This window comes from Vipera berus (genome assembly GCF_964194415.1).
Source record: "Vipera berus genome assembly, chromosome: 11".
NCBI lineage: Eukaryota > Metazoa > Chordata > Lepidosauria > Squamata > Viperidae > Vipera > Vipera berus.
Genome location: NC_138214.1, coordinates 11,682,943 through 11,697,025, shown reverse-complemented (window position 1 = coordinate 11,697,025; position 14,083 = coordinate 11,682,943). Strand labels below are relative to the sequence as shown.

General features: G+C 43.9%; 1 protein-coding gene across 1 annotated transcript; it reads right to left on the bottom strand.

Annotated features, from left to right (window-relative positions):
- Nucleotides 1-3,350: 3,350 nt before the first annotated feature.
- Nucleotides 3,351-7,782, bottom strand: LOC308673221 (syntaxin-3-like). The gene has a single exon (XM_081336746.1). The coding sequence runs from the start codon at nucleotides 6,458-6,460 to the stop codon at nucleotides 5,561-5,563; it is 900 nt and encodes a 299-aa protein (XP_081192872.1). The 5' UTR covers nucleotides 6,461-7,782; the 3' UTR covers nucleotides 3,351-5,560.
- Nucleotides 7,783-14,083: the final 6,301 nt, after the last annotated feature.

The window sequence follows — 14,083 nt, the reverse complement described above, 5'->3', positions numbered from 1 at the left end:
AGTTGTAAAATCAGGCAAGACTCATTTACCCTTGCTTAGCAATGAAAATTCTGGTCCCAATTGTGGATGCAGTTTGAGAACTATCTTTATTGGGAATCTTGTAGCCTAGAAATTCAGATAGGTAGATGATTAATAGAAGAGAGAGAGAGAGAGAGAGAGAGAGAGAGAGAGAGAGAGAGAGAGAGAGAGAGAGAGAGAGAGAGAGAGAGAGATGCCTTCTACCCTGAGCACCAAAATCAGTTAGGGATGCTCTTTCTGTGGTCTTACCTCTTGATATGGCTCACAGTTCGGTAGTAAAAACTGAGCCTTCTCAATGAAAACTTGCCAAGTAAGGCACTTCAGAGAGGAAGAACAGAAGAAATACAGCTGCCTCCTCTTAGATAAGAAATTCAGGAAATGCTTAGCATACATCTGTGGGATGCCTGTGGAAAACCCATCTGTTCACTCAGCCCTTCCCTGTATGAGTGTGGGATAGCCATGCTTCTTCTTCCCTTATCTATTTTAATGAGTATATTTTATGGGGCATGGTGTACTCCTGTTTTAATGAGCTCTTTATGATTTTATTGCAAGTCACTTGCTTCCGCGTAGGAAGCAGTATGCCGTACAAATAACAAAAACAAGAAGAGAACAAAAAGGAGAGCTAAGGAACAACACTCCCAATAGGCTGAACATTTTAAATTCCCCTGTATCCACCGTTCAGTTTTTACAAGCGATGGAGAAGGGACAAGGCAATTTCTGTCAAAGAAAGGAGGCAGTGAGGAAGGAATGAAAAGTCTTGATTGACTTAGCCTGTTACAGAAATTGAAGGGCCTCGCTTTGCCACAAGGCAGCATTTTGAAGTGCCGGAAAACTCTGGGCTGCATGAAGATTGTTTAATGAAGATTGTTTAATTTTTTATTTAGAAATTAGCAGAGGAACGTTACGCCACACACACCCCTTCCAAAAAAAACCCAAAAAAAAAACACCAAAAAGGTGAATGCCATTTAGATTCCCCAGTGGAAGAAAGACATGACGATTCGCTGTTTCGCTATGAAAACAGACAACTTGAGTGGAGGTTTGTGCTTGCTGGTAAAACTCATTCTTTGCACTCCTTAGAAAAATGGATGAAATTGCCAATAATGACTTGTGACTCTGCCGAAGGACAAAAGTATCTTGCACTCCCGGCTACTCTCAATAAACCAAGGAGCCGAAGGAAATCTTGAAAACAGATGGGGGTAAATTCCAAGTTCAGCAGGGCGAGTGGAAATCGGCAGCACCAGATCCGGTGATCTTTACTGAAGAATCACTCAGAAAACTAAGTTGATGTTGCATCTAATTACGGCGGCAAGACTTTTAGTTGCGCACTACTGGAAGAAGGAGGAATTGCCGACTATAGAAGAGTGGACTTTGAAAGTTTCCAACTTGGCGGAAATGGCAAAGATTTCGGCATATTTGAAAGATCAATCGCAACAGAGATATATTGTGGAATGGAGAAGATGGATTGAATATATTCAGAATAAATATGGGACTAAAAAGTTTCATTTAGCATTTGAATAAGTAGTGGATTTTTATGATGTATGATTAGTTATTTGTTACTTTATTAATATTATGACTATGGAGAGTTAAAGTCCGATAGAACTTAATGTTTTATTTATGTTGTTAGCATATTTTAGTTTATGTTTGTATTATTATACCCTGTATTCAGCTCTGGGAAGTCGGGGAGGGGGGAGGGGAGGAGAGGGTTGGGGAGAGGGGAGGGGGAGGAGGGAGGTCATTGTATTTAAAAATTGTAAAACTTTTCAATAAAATAAAAAAAAGAATCACTCAGAAAACGGGAAACCTCAACTGAGCTGGTACAATCCAGCTGGCTCAGAGTAGAGCAGGGGTCTTCAAACCTGGCCCTTTTATGACTTGTGGACTTCAACTCAACGTGCCTGGCTGAGGAATTCTGGGAGTTGAAGTCCACAAGTCATAAAAGGGCAAAGTTTGAAGACCCCTTGGAGTAGAGACTTGAAGTATACGATAGAAACTCCTCCAGCTGGAAGCAATCCTTTCATCTTCTGAGCAGATGCCAAAACTGCTGCTGTGATCTTGAGGACTGGCTACGTGCTTTGTGCTCAAGCTCTGTTCTCTTGATCTCTCTGAGATCTCCCTGTTCTCCTGAGCTTCATATATTCTCTTCTGATGATTTTGAGAGTTTAAAAAAAATCATTTTTTTAAAAAATTGTAGCATGCTAATGTAGGCTTGCAATGCTAAATCTGTTTTTGGAAAAGTACCTTTGGATATGTGCCTTTGGATAAGTGCTGGATATGTTCGCCACCTTGAGGTATTTGTGAAAAATCATAAAGACAGGATATAACAAATAAATAAACCCTTGCTTTTATTCAGTTTCCCAGGAATGAGAATTACAAGACAGTTCCTCCATTGGAGCTTTCTCAGAGTGGGAATTGGCAATTATTTAGGAAACCCTGAACAGTTATTGAAATATGGAAAGAGAGAGTACGGTATTACAGCCCCAGCAATAATACACCTTCAACTACTTCCAAACATCTAAGTTGCAAGCAATAGCAATAGCACTTAGACTTATATACTGCTTCACAGTGCTTTAAGAGGTTTACAGAGTCAGCATATTGGCCCCAACAATCTGGGTCTTCATTTTACCGATCTGGCTGAGTCGATCAGGACTGAACTGCCGAATTGCTGGCAGTCAGCAGAATTAGCCTGCAATGCTGCATTCTAACCACTGTGCCATCACGGCTGCACCAAAACAAATCAAAATAAATTTTAAAGCTTCCTGAGAATGGGGTACAAACACAAAAGGAAGAAAACAAGACCTTGCAAGGCAAATAAAAGGCATCCCTTTGGGATAGTTGTTGTTGTTAGCTGCGAAGTCGTGTCCGACCCATCGCGACCCTATGAACAACATTCCTCCAGGCCTTCCTGTCCTCTACCATCTTCTGGAGTCCATTTAAGCTCACGCCTACTGCTTCAGTGACTGCATCCAGCCACCTCATTCTCTGTCATCCCCTTCTTCTATTGCCCTCGATCTTTCCCAGCATTAGGCTCTTCTCCAGTGAGTCCTTCCTTCTCATTAGGTGGCCAAAGTATTTGAGTTTCAGCTTCAGGATCTGGCCTTCTAAAGAGCAGTCAGGGTTGATCTCCTCTAGGACTGACCAGTTTGATCGCCTTGCAGTCCAAGGGACTCGCAGGAGTCTTCTCCAGCACCATAGTTCAAAGGCCTCAATTCTTTGGCGCTCAGCCTTTCTTATGGTCCAACTTTCACTGCCATACATTGCAACTGGGAAGACCATAGCCTTGACTATAGGCACTTTTGTTGACAGGGTGATGTCTCTGCTGGGATAGTTGTGCCTCTTATTAAAAACTGTATGAAAAAAAGGCTGCAGGGATTGTGGTCGAGAGGACTTATTACTTTGCCTGCCTTGCTCCGAAATGGACACGTTTGTATAAAAATAGGTTAGTAACAGGCAAGGTTAATTTTTTTTTCCCCACGCAAGGCAGGGATGGTCAGGCAACCGCTCTGTCACTGAAACTGGCTTAGCGTTTCTTTTAATGCAAACTTTGCGCCAAATTCCAGCCTTGGGGGCCTGCCGTGGAATTGAAGTATCAGTCAAAATTCTCGGATGCAAAATGTCAAAGAGAAATCTGAACAGGAAAAGAACCCACAGTTAGAGAGACGTTCTCCCAAATAATGCTTTTCACAGTGCAGAGTTAGAGAAGGGTGCAGAAAACAAATTTTAATGGGATTGTACCCTTATCAACTAGCATGAGAATAACCAGTTTCCTTCTCCCTCAGAATCTTTAAAAGTTAAGATCCCAACATAGGAGCATTAAATTCTGGACTGCTGGATATTTCAATTTGTAGTTGAATTCCAAGGAACTAGAGAGAGTTGAAATAAAAGCTAGGCGTAAACAGACCTGTGTAAGTTCTACAATTCAGTATTGTTCATGCAGGGTTTGGCCTCTAGATCAGGATTTGACCCACTGAACTCTTTTCCCAGTCTTGAATAATACCTTTAAAAAATGGTTTTACATAAGCTTACAACTTTTGTTTTACACGAGCTTCGCACTGGCAGTCCCAAATTAAAATCTAGACACACAAACAAGCAGTTACATTTTTTTCCTTTATCCACAATATACTGCCATCTTAGGAACCCCAGTTCTAAGCCAAAACATTTCATCTCCCCTCTTTGCTTTTCAAAGAAACACATTATTTAAAAAAAAAGAGCAAACAGTGTGAAAGATGATTTTCTTTCTGCAAGATGGCCAAGGAGCTGTGACAACACACACCCTTTCACTTTTGTGTAACCCTTGACATTCTTAATTTATCCTCCACATTGTGCCAACTGTGAGAGATAACACGGTTGTAAATTATTTGGGTGAAATGTAAGCAAGACATAAAATCCCTGCATTACAACATCCAGGAACTAAAATCAGCAAACTCATTTGTTATTTGTGTACAATATGACACAGTGATCTCATTTTCCAACAAGGAAAAAAAAATACAAGCTTCTTCGCACGAGTATAACTTAAACTAATGGGAGATAAACTGCAAGCATGTTAGAAGAAATTTTAGGCACAAACAGTACAGTGGGGGTGGGTGGGAGGGGAAAACAGGAAGAAAGGGGATCCTGGATTGCAAATATATTATTTTACTTTAATATATTTTACAAATACATGTGTTTGTGTGTTAATCCTCAGCATTTCAGGGAAGTCAGAAATCAGCACAGTGTTGACACAGAACCTGTTTTGCAGCTCAAGGTATGTTCTTACTTCTCGGGTGTCCTTTGTCATCTGCTAAAAGCAGCACTCGTAAAATTTTGCTGAAGCATTTAGACTCCGTGAAATACGCTTGGTCTGAATGACACCCCTGAAGCAGCTTTCTTCAATCCTCGGCCTGTTCTGGAAACAAGGTCTTATTTTTGGAACACACAGAAGCATCCAAGATAGGAGAGTGCATCTGAGCTTGTGCAGAGGAACTTTTCTTTCACGTATCCAGCACTGTCAAAGGTTCTTCACAATAAATTTGGGATTCTCACCTGCTGCAGCCCAAGTGAACCGTCCAGGAACTGATGACACAACAGCTTTGTCGTTGCCCGGATGACTTAGTGACAAACCTCAGTCCTAAAACAGAAAACCAGAAGAACAGATCTGTTCGCTACAGTTCACCAGATGTAGCCCAAAAAAGAATCTCTTGGCGTAGAAGGCAGTTGAATCCTAGTAGTTAAAACCTACAACTGGAGCATGGGATCAGGACAGCCTCCAGTAATCCAGTAGCATAGTCAAATGCTGCTAGAAGCAAAAATGAAGCTGACCTCTGCTGAACTTATGGTCCTATTTCAGTAAGTCTTTTATTTTTTTCTGCTTTGCAAAAAAAAAAACAAAAAACAAAATATTCCACTCAACTCAAGCCAAAAACTGCCTTTTTGGAAGCACCCATCAGCCCCCTTGATCCAGACTGACTTCTTCTCAGGTGTCCATCCAACGCTCCATGATGTTCTTGGTCGTCAAGGGTTTCTCCTTCTCCTCGAAAGGAACAGTTTTCTCTCGCTTTTTTTTTGTTCAGCGCAACACGCTTGGAGTTGCCATGCACGACAGGCATGTACAACAGGCACAAAGGCCTAGGAGTGCTGACAAGATGGCGGACAACCGGGAATGGCGCTCGTATTTGATGGCTTTCTTGACCTCCTCGTTGGACTGGGAAATGTAATCAATGGTGTGCAGGATGTTGTACTCAATACTGTCCAGGACCTCCTGTTGTTCCAGAACCAGGATCTCCAAGTGCAAGAAGAGGGAGTGGAGCTCACTGATCTGGGCCTCCAGGTCGAGCAGCTGCTGGTGGCGCACCTGGGCCATGGCGAGGTGCTGCTTGGCTTTGAGCACTTCCAGGTCTCGGCCCACGATGCGCGGCATTGTCAGGCTCTCCACCAGTTGCTTGATGTCCTCCTCTTGGAGATGCAAGCCTGCCAATTCCGTCTGTCTCTGGATTTGCTCCTTCAGCTTCTCCACATAGTGGATTTCCTTGGCATAATGGCGGTTGATGATCTCACGGTAGCGGTTGACCAACACCGAGAACTGGCTGTAGCGAATGCGGCTAATGGCCAGACTCTTAGGGCTGTCCTTGGCCAGGCTCTCCTGGATGCTATTGAGCCTTGGCTGGAGAGCCTTAGCCTCCCGGGTGAAAATGTCCTTCATGGTGCTAAGCTCTTTTTTCTCCTCACCGATGCTTTCTTCCGTGGTGCAGCAGAGCACCTGTTGCTGCTTCTTATCGATGTCCTCAGATGATTGCTCCAAGTTATTCAGAGCCGAGGAGAGGCTGCTGATTTCCTGGAGAACTTTGCTCATCGGACTGCTCTCGTCTTCTTGAAAAGCAGGGTTGTCAAACGAGAAGGTCTCCTCCAGATCCAGAGAGTCCCCATTCTCATACATGCGTCTCCTCAGTTCCTCCAGCCTGTCCTTCATCTTCAGCTCTCTTTGACGCTCGAAACATTTGCAGGAAAGGAGCTGAGCAAGACCCACCCATCGGCTTTGAGAAACATTTTAAGCAACTCCAGAAACTTTTGCGTCAATCTGAGCTGCTGGGGCTGGGAAGCCGGGAGAAAAAGAAAATAATTTAAAAAAGAAAAAAGAAAAAAAAGCTCTTCCCTCCCTCCAGGCTACTGCAAATATTGACCATGGCAAACAGCTTCTAAGCCAGCATTTACCCGGGATCACATGGCCAACTCCGACCGGCTAGACAACATTCCATGCCAAGGGTGGGTGGCACAAAGCCCAACAGTATAATAGGAGCTGCCAAAAGGAATCTTCGGAGAACGGTTGGGAGAAATGGTAACCGAAAGGAGATGTTTTGAAGCAGGGGAAGCCAACTCCAGAGGTGACCCTATTTAACTCCCCTTGTCCACATCAGATTTTGACCCTCCAGCTTGACTGGCATGTGCAGTGCATGCGACTGATTATGCCAAAGGGTGTTCCTTTGGGTTGAATATATCAGGTTTTTAAAACCGAATAGGCTTTGCTTGCTTTAAACCAAAAACCCCAAAGCAAAACAAAGCAAAAAATCCAACCCCAAACAAGTGGTTAGCTCTTTAAGACCCTTTGGGAGAAAGAAACTAGATACAGGGGGGGGACATGATAGCAGTCTTCCAGTATTTGAGGGGCTGCCACCAAGAAGTGGGGGTCACGTTAGTCACCAAAGCACCAGAAGGCAGGACAAGAAACAAAGGTTGGAAACTGACCAAAGACAGAAGCAACCTGGAATTAATGAGAAACTTCCTAACGGTGAGGACAATTAACCAGTGGAATAATCTTGTCTCCAGAAATCATGGACGCTCCATCACTGGAGGTTTCTAAGAAGAGGCTAGACGGTCGCTTGTCTGAGATGGTATAGTTCTCCTGCTTGAGCGGAGGGCTGGACTAGAAGACCTCCAAGATCCCTTCCAGCTCTATTCAATTCCTTGCCCACGTCTAAAATTTGTGCAACCTGCCCTCTCCCAATCAACTGGCAAATAGCTGGGCCTCATTCAACCGAGGGGTACAATGATTAAGATACGGAGAGTCCTCGACTTAACGATCACAACTGAGCCCAAAGCTTTGGCTGCCAAGTGAGATATTTGGTAAGTAAATTTTGCCCCATTTTACGACCTTTCTTGCCACAGTTGTTAAGCGAATCACAGCAGTTCTTAAGTTAGTGACATGGTTGTTAAGTGAATCTGGTTTTCCCACTGACTTTGCTTGTCAGAAGGTCGCAAAAGGGGATCACACGTAACCCCGGGATGCACAATGTGAGTTAGTTGCCTACCGTCTGAATTTTGATCAGATGGTACTTTTAATGGGGACTACTTGCCAGACCGACACATCAACCTGGGCTGTGAATTGTTGCAGCCTGACCGACGGGTCATCGGGAAACCACGCCCAACCCCATTGCCAGTAATGGCGAAAAAGCTCTGATACGTTGTGCGACGTCACATGATGTTGCAAGTTTGACATGTCTGGTATAGGGTCTCGAGCAGGGGATTGGTCTAGATGACCTCCAAGGTCTCTTCTAACTATTCTATTCTTTTATATTCTATTCTGTTCTGTTCTATTCTTAAAAAAAAAGATGAAAAAAGCCACTGTTGCTTTAAGAAGTTAAAAAGCTGAAAAGGGATTGTCAAGGATGGACTGATGGCCGATGAGATGTTTCCAAAAGGCCTTTTCTCGGGTCCAAAGGGAAGGGAGAAGGAGAACCTGGGGACGTCTGCTTTATTTCAAAGGCTTCCGTGAAGAAAAAATCTGCCCGTTCCGTTTTTCAACCCTAAGAGAGGTGGATAAGATTCCAAAAGGTCAGGTGTGAAGGCCATGCAGCCATCCAGATGTGACCAGGTGGCAACTCACGCCGGGCTCACCTCTGGCTGTGTTGGCTGGAGTGGCTGGACCCCTTGGGCCCTCCCCGATTGGAACCTCGAAGGAATATATACAAACTGTCACCACAAAGCAAACAGGTCGCCTTTCCCACCTGACGTAAGATCGCATGACAGGAGCCAGCTTCCTCTTCGGAATTGGTTTCCTCTGCTTATCTAAATGTGCGTAATGGCCACAAGGAACAATGTGCAGCCATTCATTTCCAGAGTGCCACTAAGTCCCGGAACAAAATGTTGGCAGATTTCCAGCTGTTCAAACTCTTTAAATCCCAAACTATGATTTCCTTTTAGGGCAAAGAGGGATTCTCTCCTTGTTAATGATGCAAATTTAGCGCACCATAGGATTGCTCTCTCTTTCTCTCTCTCCTCCCTCCCGAGTGGTACAGGTACTCCTCGAGACCACAACTGAGCCCAAACTATAAGCGAGAAATGTGTTACGTGAGTTTTGCCCCATTTTATGACTTTTCTTCCCACATTTGTTAAGTGCCCCCCCCCCACCTCAATAGCTATGGCCTGCTTAAAATTTATTTATTTATTTATTTATTACATTTTTATACCGCCCTTCTCCCGAAGGACTCAGGGCGGTGTACAGGGCAATAAATACAAAAAACAGGATACAAAAGTTAAAAGCGAATTAAATAAATAAATGCCCAAAGTTAAAACAATAATTAAGATATATTAAACCCCAAACCCCAACCCTAACTCCAACCCTAAACCCCTAACCCTAATGCTTTTGTGATAAAAAATATTCACAGCAAACTAAATCAGCCCTGAGTGTGTTTAGCGCCAGTAAATTTTCTTTCTGGTTTTTGCTTCGCCGTTTTCCTAAACCTTGCCGGATGCCTCTTTCAAACTCTGTAAAGTTTCTCTTTTCATTCCCCCTGTTGATTTCAACTATCAGTTCTACAGCCCGTTGTCCTCTTTTGGAATGTATAACTGATTCAAAGGGGAAAAAAATAATAATCCCAAAGCAATTGTAGTTTAATTAGGTCACCTGCTCTGGAAAAAGTGCAGGTAAATCATTGACAGAAACTCAGAATGACTGAGTCACGCTCTGACATCACTCGGAACAAGTGGGCAAGTGGAGAACTTACTGATCCAGAACACAAAGCATTTTGTCCGACAGGTCTGGAATACATAAAAGGAACAAGAATACTGAAACATTTGTTAAATGGCAAATCTTTAACGAGATGAAAGATTGAAATTCCTTCATGGTTGTATGCACTGTGCTTTCCACTGGCTTTTTTCCCAAGAGCAAATAGATTTTAGTTCTGCTGACAGTGGTCCATTTTGGCTACTTTTGATTTCACTGCTGACTCTATGTGGCGACTGGTCCTTCTTGTATCCCTAAAAAATTCCTATAGAAGAAAGAAAGAAGGAAAGATAGATAGATAGATAGAGAGAGAGAGAGAGAGAGAGAGACAGAGACAGAGACAGAGACAGAAGACAGAAAGAAAGAAAGAAAGAAAAAGAAAGAAGAGAGAAGAAGAAAGAGAATGGGAAGGAAGGAAGGAAGGAAGGAAGGAAGGAAGGAAGGAAGGAAGGAAGGAAGGAAGGAAGGAAGGAAGGAAGGAAGGAAGGAAGGAAGGCTCACTTGCCTCGTAATGAAGCTGAGTGCAATTTTTCAGAATAAACATTAGGTACAGAAGTACATAAGAAGTGAAAGATTGGAAGAATCGGGGGCCATCAAAAGAATAATGGTGTCACAAATTGCATCTGAATTTGCCCACTAAACCTACGGAAGGGCTGAGAGGAGAAAACATGCTTAGCGGACAGGAGGGCTCAACAGTTCAGCTCTGAGCAAACCAGGGGTTGGAAAGGCCAGCCCTTAAATATGACTCTGTCTTTGTTACAAAGCAATTAGCTGGAGTGTTTATGGAAAGTAGCTTTTCAAGTCAAGGCCAGATGGAAGAGACAGGATGTCAGAGGTCCAGGAAATCGGCACTGGTTTCTGCCTTGGGGCTGCAGTTTCTGCCTTGGGGCTCAGGAAGATTCAGGCTTCACGGCAATGCAGCTATCTGCAGAATGAATCATATTCGGTAACACGCAGCCTGGGAAAGCTGATACGAGCAAAGGGTTTAGGCAGACTGCAGACGACGTAGGAAACCCCCGAGGGTAGCATGTGAAGGAGAAACTCAAACCAGCAATCTTCTCCATTTAATCTTCAGGGCCTGTTGGGCAACTGAATCCTCTCTCTGCGGTCCTCAGGAAAATGTGCAGAAAAGCCCTTCTGCCTCTTTCTCTCTTTCCCCCCCCCCCTTCTGTTTTTTCATTCCACTTGACGCAAGGCAATTTGCTTTTGAAAATGTCTTTTGGAAGGAAATCCCAGTGAAATTCTTCTGGCCGGAGTTGCTTTGCATGTGTTGGGACATAAATAGAATAAATAAATAAATAAATAAATAAATAGGAAGAGAACTGCCTTCTGTTTGGCTTTGGCCATTTGGTGATCCAGCTCAGTCCTGTTGATTTTATGAAACGGTGGCTTGACATCCAATAAATGATTAGGATTGCTAAGTCCTCAGAGTTACCTTGATGGTACGATAGGGATGGCCAATAAATTGTATAGAAAGGTAGATTAGAGATTGAGACTGCCAGACAGGCAGACAAAAATAAACCCACAACTGGGTAGATTTGCACCACTTGCAAAGTACAAGGAAATCCTAGTAGGGCTTCATGAAATCTACTCACTGGGGAGGTCTCCAGGATTTCCACTGGAAATTGACATTTTTTTAGGATACCTCCTCTGAACAAAGGAGATATTCCAATTGGCATCCCTGCCATGTTTGTATAAGCTAATCAGACATCCAGATGGCCTTTCTGATGCACCCAAACTGCAGGGTGGAAAAACTGATTCCGATCAGTGTCAACCTTAAAAAGGTAAAGGTAAAGGTTCCCCCGCACATGCCTGCTAGTCGTTTCCGACTCTAGGGGCCAGTGCTCATCTCCATTTCAAAGCCGAAGAGCCAGCGCTTGTCCGAGGACGTCTCCGTGGTCATGTGGCTGGCATGACTAGATGCCAAAGGCGCACGGAATGCTGTTACCTTCCCACCGGAGTGGTCCCTATTTTTCTACTTGCATTTTTACGTGCTTTCAAACTGCTAGGTTGGCAGAAGCTGGGACGAGTAACAGGCGCTCACTCTGTTACACGGCACTCGGGACTCGACCCGCCAAACTGCCGACCTTCTGATCGACAAGCTCAGCGTCCTCACCCACTGAGCCACCGCGTCCCTCTCAGTGTCAACCTTGTTCTTGGTTATTTCTGGATTTCTACTGCCTTGAAATCCAGAATATTTTTTTAAAAAGGTAAGGTTACCAATAATCATCCCTCTCCCATGTTCTCAGGCAAAGTGGGAAGCCCTTGAACAAATATAAGCATTACATGGTGAGCCTGAAACTCACTTAAGGCAAGGACACTGAGCAAGTAGTACTCCAAGGGAGGAAGGATGGATAGAAGGGCTGTGATGCTTCACAATATTTTTTTTTGTGTGTGTTTGTTTGTGTGTGTGAAGTTCTTTGGATGTCTATGGAAATTCTCAGTCATCCTGGTCATGGTTGTCCCAAAGGTGCTTTCTTTCAAAAGCCAACTTGGACTTTCTTGTTTTGCTGCAAGATGTTTCGCTTCTCATCCAAGAAGCTTCTTCGGTTCTGACTGAATGGCGGAGAATGGAAGGGTTTATATTCCTTGCAGTCATCTGATCATTAGAGCTCTTTTTCAGAGTCGCTAAGGCTTCGTTCTTTGGATGTCACGCAAAAGCAGCACTTCCCTGCCATTCAGCTACAGCTTCATTTTTGCATCTACTTTCCATCTGAGACAGACCTGAATCAAGACCCTCTAATAGCACTTAGACTTATATACCGCTTCATAATCCTTTACAGCCTTAAGTGGTTTACAGAGTCAGCCTCTTGCCCCCAACAATCTGGTTCCTCATTTTACCGACCTCGGAAGGATGGAAGGCTGAGTCAACCTTGATCCCATCAGGATCGAACTGCTGGCAGTCGGCAGAATTAGCCTGCAGGAGTGCCTTGTAACCACTGCACATCTAATGGGTCTCCTCAGCTGATATGACAGCAGAGTTGCCAACAGGAAGGCCACCTCTGGGAGCACCATTTTAATCTCACACAATCCCCTTAGTTTAACAACATTTTAGAGAAAGACGAGGAAATCAAGGAATCAACTGGGAATCATCTGCCCGAGATCGATTGGGAGACCAGTTTGAGCCTTTTCTTTTTAAACTGGGCCCAGTGCAGGTTCTGAGATTTCAGGATGTATGACAGACACCAGCTCTGTCTTTGAGATTTGCAACTGCCTGGGTAGAAAAAGACCCGTAGGCTGTGTACACGTGTGTGTTTTCCCCCAGAGGGTGTAGCCATCATCCTGACCTCAAGTGTGTGTGTGCGTGCGGAAAAGGTAGCCCGGTTCTATTTTTTAAACTTGAGTCTTGAGGTGTTGCTGATTTTATTAATTAGAAATTTTTCCTGCCCATCCGTTTCTCCCACCTGTTGCATGTCACGGTGTCATCAACAGGAATATAAATGGCTCCGTCCTAATCTCCTTGGATGCAGCCTGCGCAAGGGGTGGATTAGGTTTGAGGAAGCTCATTGTGTACCTAAAAAGCAACAAGAAAAACTTGCTATTCCCCTCCAGGCCCACCCTCTTCCCCATTAAGCCTTCTGAGAATCAGTAACGGGTGTCATGTTAACTGCGCTTCCAAAGTACATTCGCTTGAGGAGTTACGTCCTTTTAGTTTGCAGGCATATACATAGAATGAAGGCTACTGCTAAGCTTGTAAGCCGCCCTGAGTCTTCGGAGAAGGGCGGGATATAAATGGAATTAAAATAAATAAATAAAATAAAAATACAGGTGTTTGGTTGACTCTTTAAATGACCTTTCTCTGCTTCCCTTCTCTTGAGGTGGAGAAATATAGTCTGGCTTTGCGTACCTGCCGGGATGGGCTACGGAAATAGGGGGCTCATTTTTACAATGTCCTTGAGTGCTCAAATGCTAGATGCGTTTCACCAGTGAAAGTCAGTGTCAAATGAAGAGCACATGCAGTCCTTGACTTACAACAGTACAATAGTGTCAAATATCTGTAGCTCAGGTGTAGGATGAGGGTGGAGGTGCGTTCTCCGAGCTTGAGGGTTGGTTTCTGAATGTTTTGTTACCAGGCTATGTAACATCTTCAGCAGAGTTTAGGGGAAGTTTCCCAACTGTAAATTGGAAGCAACCCTTGTCTTAGAAGAAAGGTCCAGGTTAATGGCTTGGAATGTAGAAATGAAAATGCCGAAGGAGAAGCCAAAGAGGGTCTTCGAGAACAGTTAAAACATGTAGCAAAATTAATGGCCAATAACAAATTTGCATCCCTGTGAACATCCCTTGAACAGCTCAGATCTCTCTTAGGGATTAGCCTCTTTACCACCTCAAGCAACTGCAAGTCAAAATAGGTTGGCTGACTGCAAATCTTCAGGAGCTTGAATTGTCAAAGCTGAGTTCTCTTGAACTTTCAATCACGGGAGGAAATTGAGTCAATTCTGCATGGCCTGTCAGTAGAGGAAAAGGAACTCAGCAAAAGAGCACAGGGCCATGTTTGGAACTGCCACAAACACATCCTGAAAGTCTTCAGATTTATTTATTTATTTTTTTAGGTATGCACCCATTGCAGCTATGATTCAGCCACTCCTATGTGGA

Coding starts and splice junctions, on each gene's coding strand:
- LOC308673221 (XM_081336746.1), bottom strand. CDS start 6,460: ATGAAGGACAGGCTGGAGGAACTGAGGAGACGCATGTATGAGAATGGG.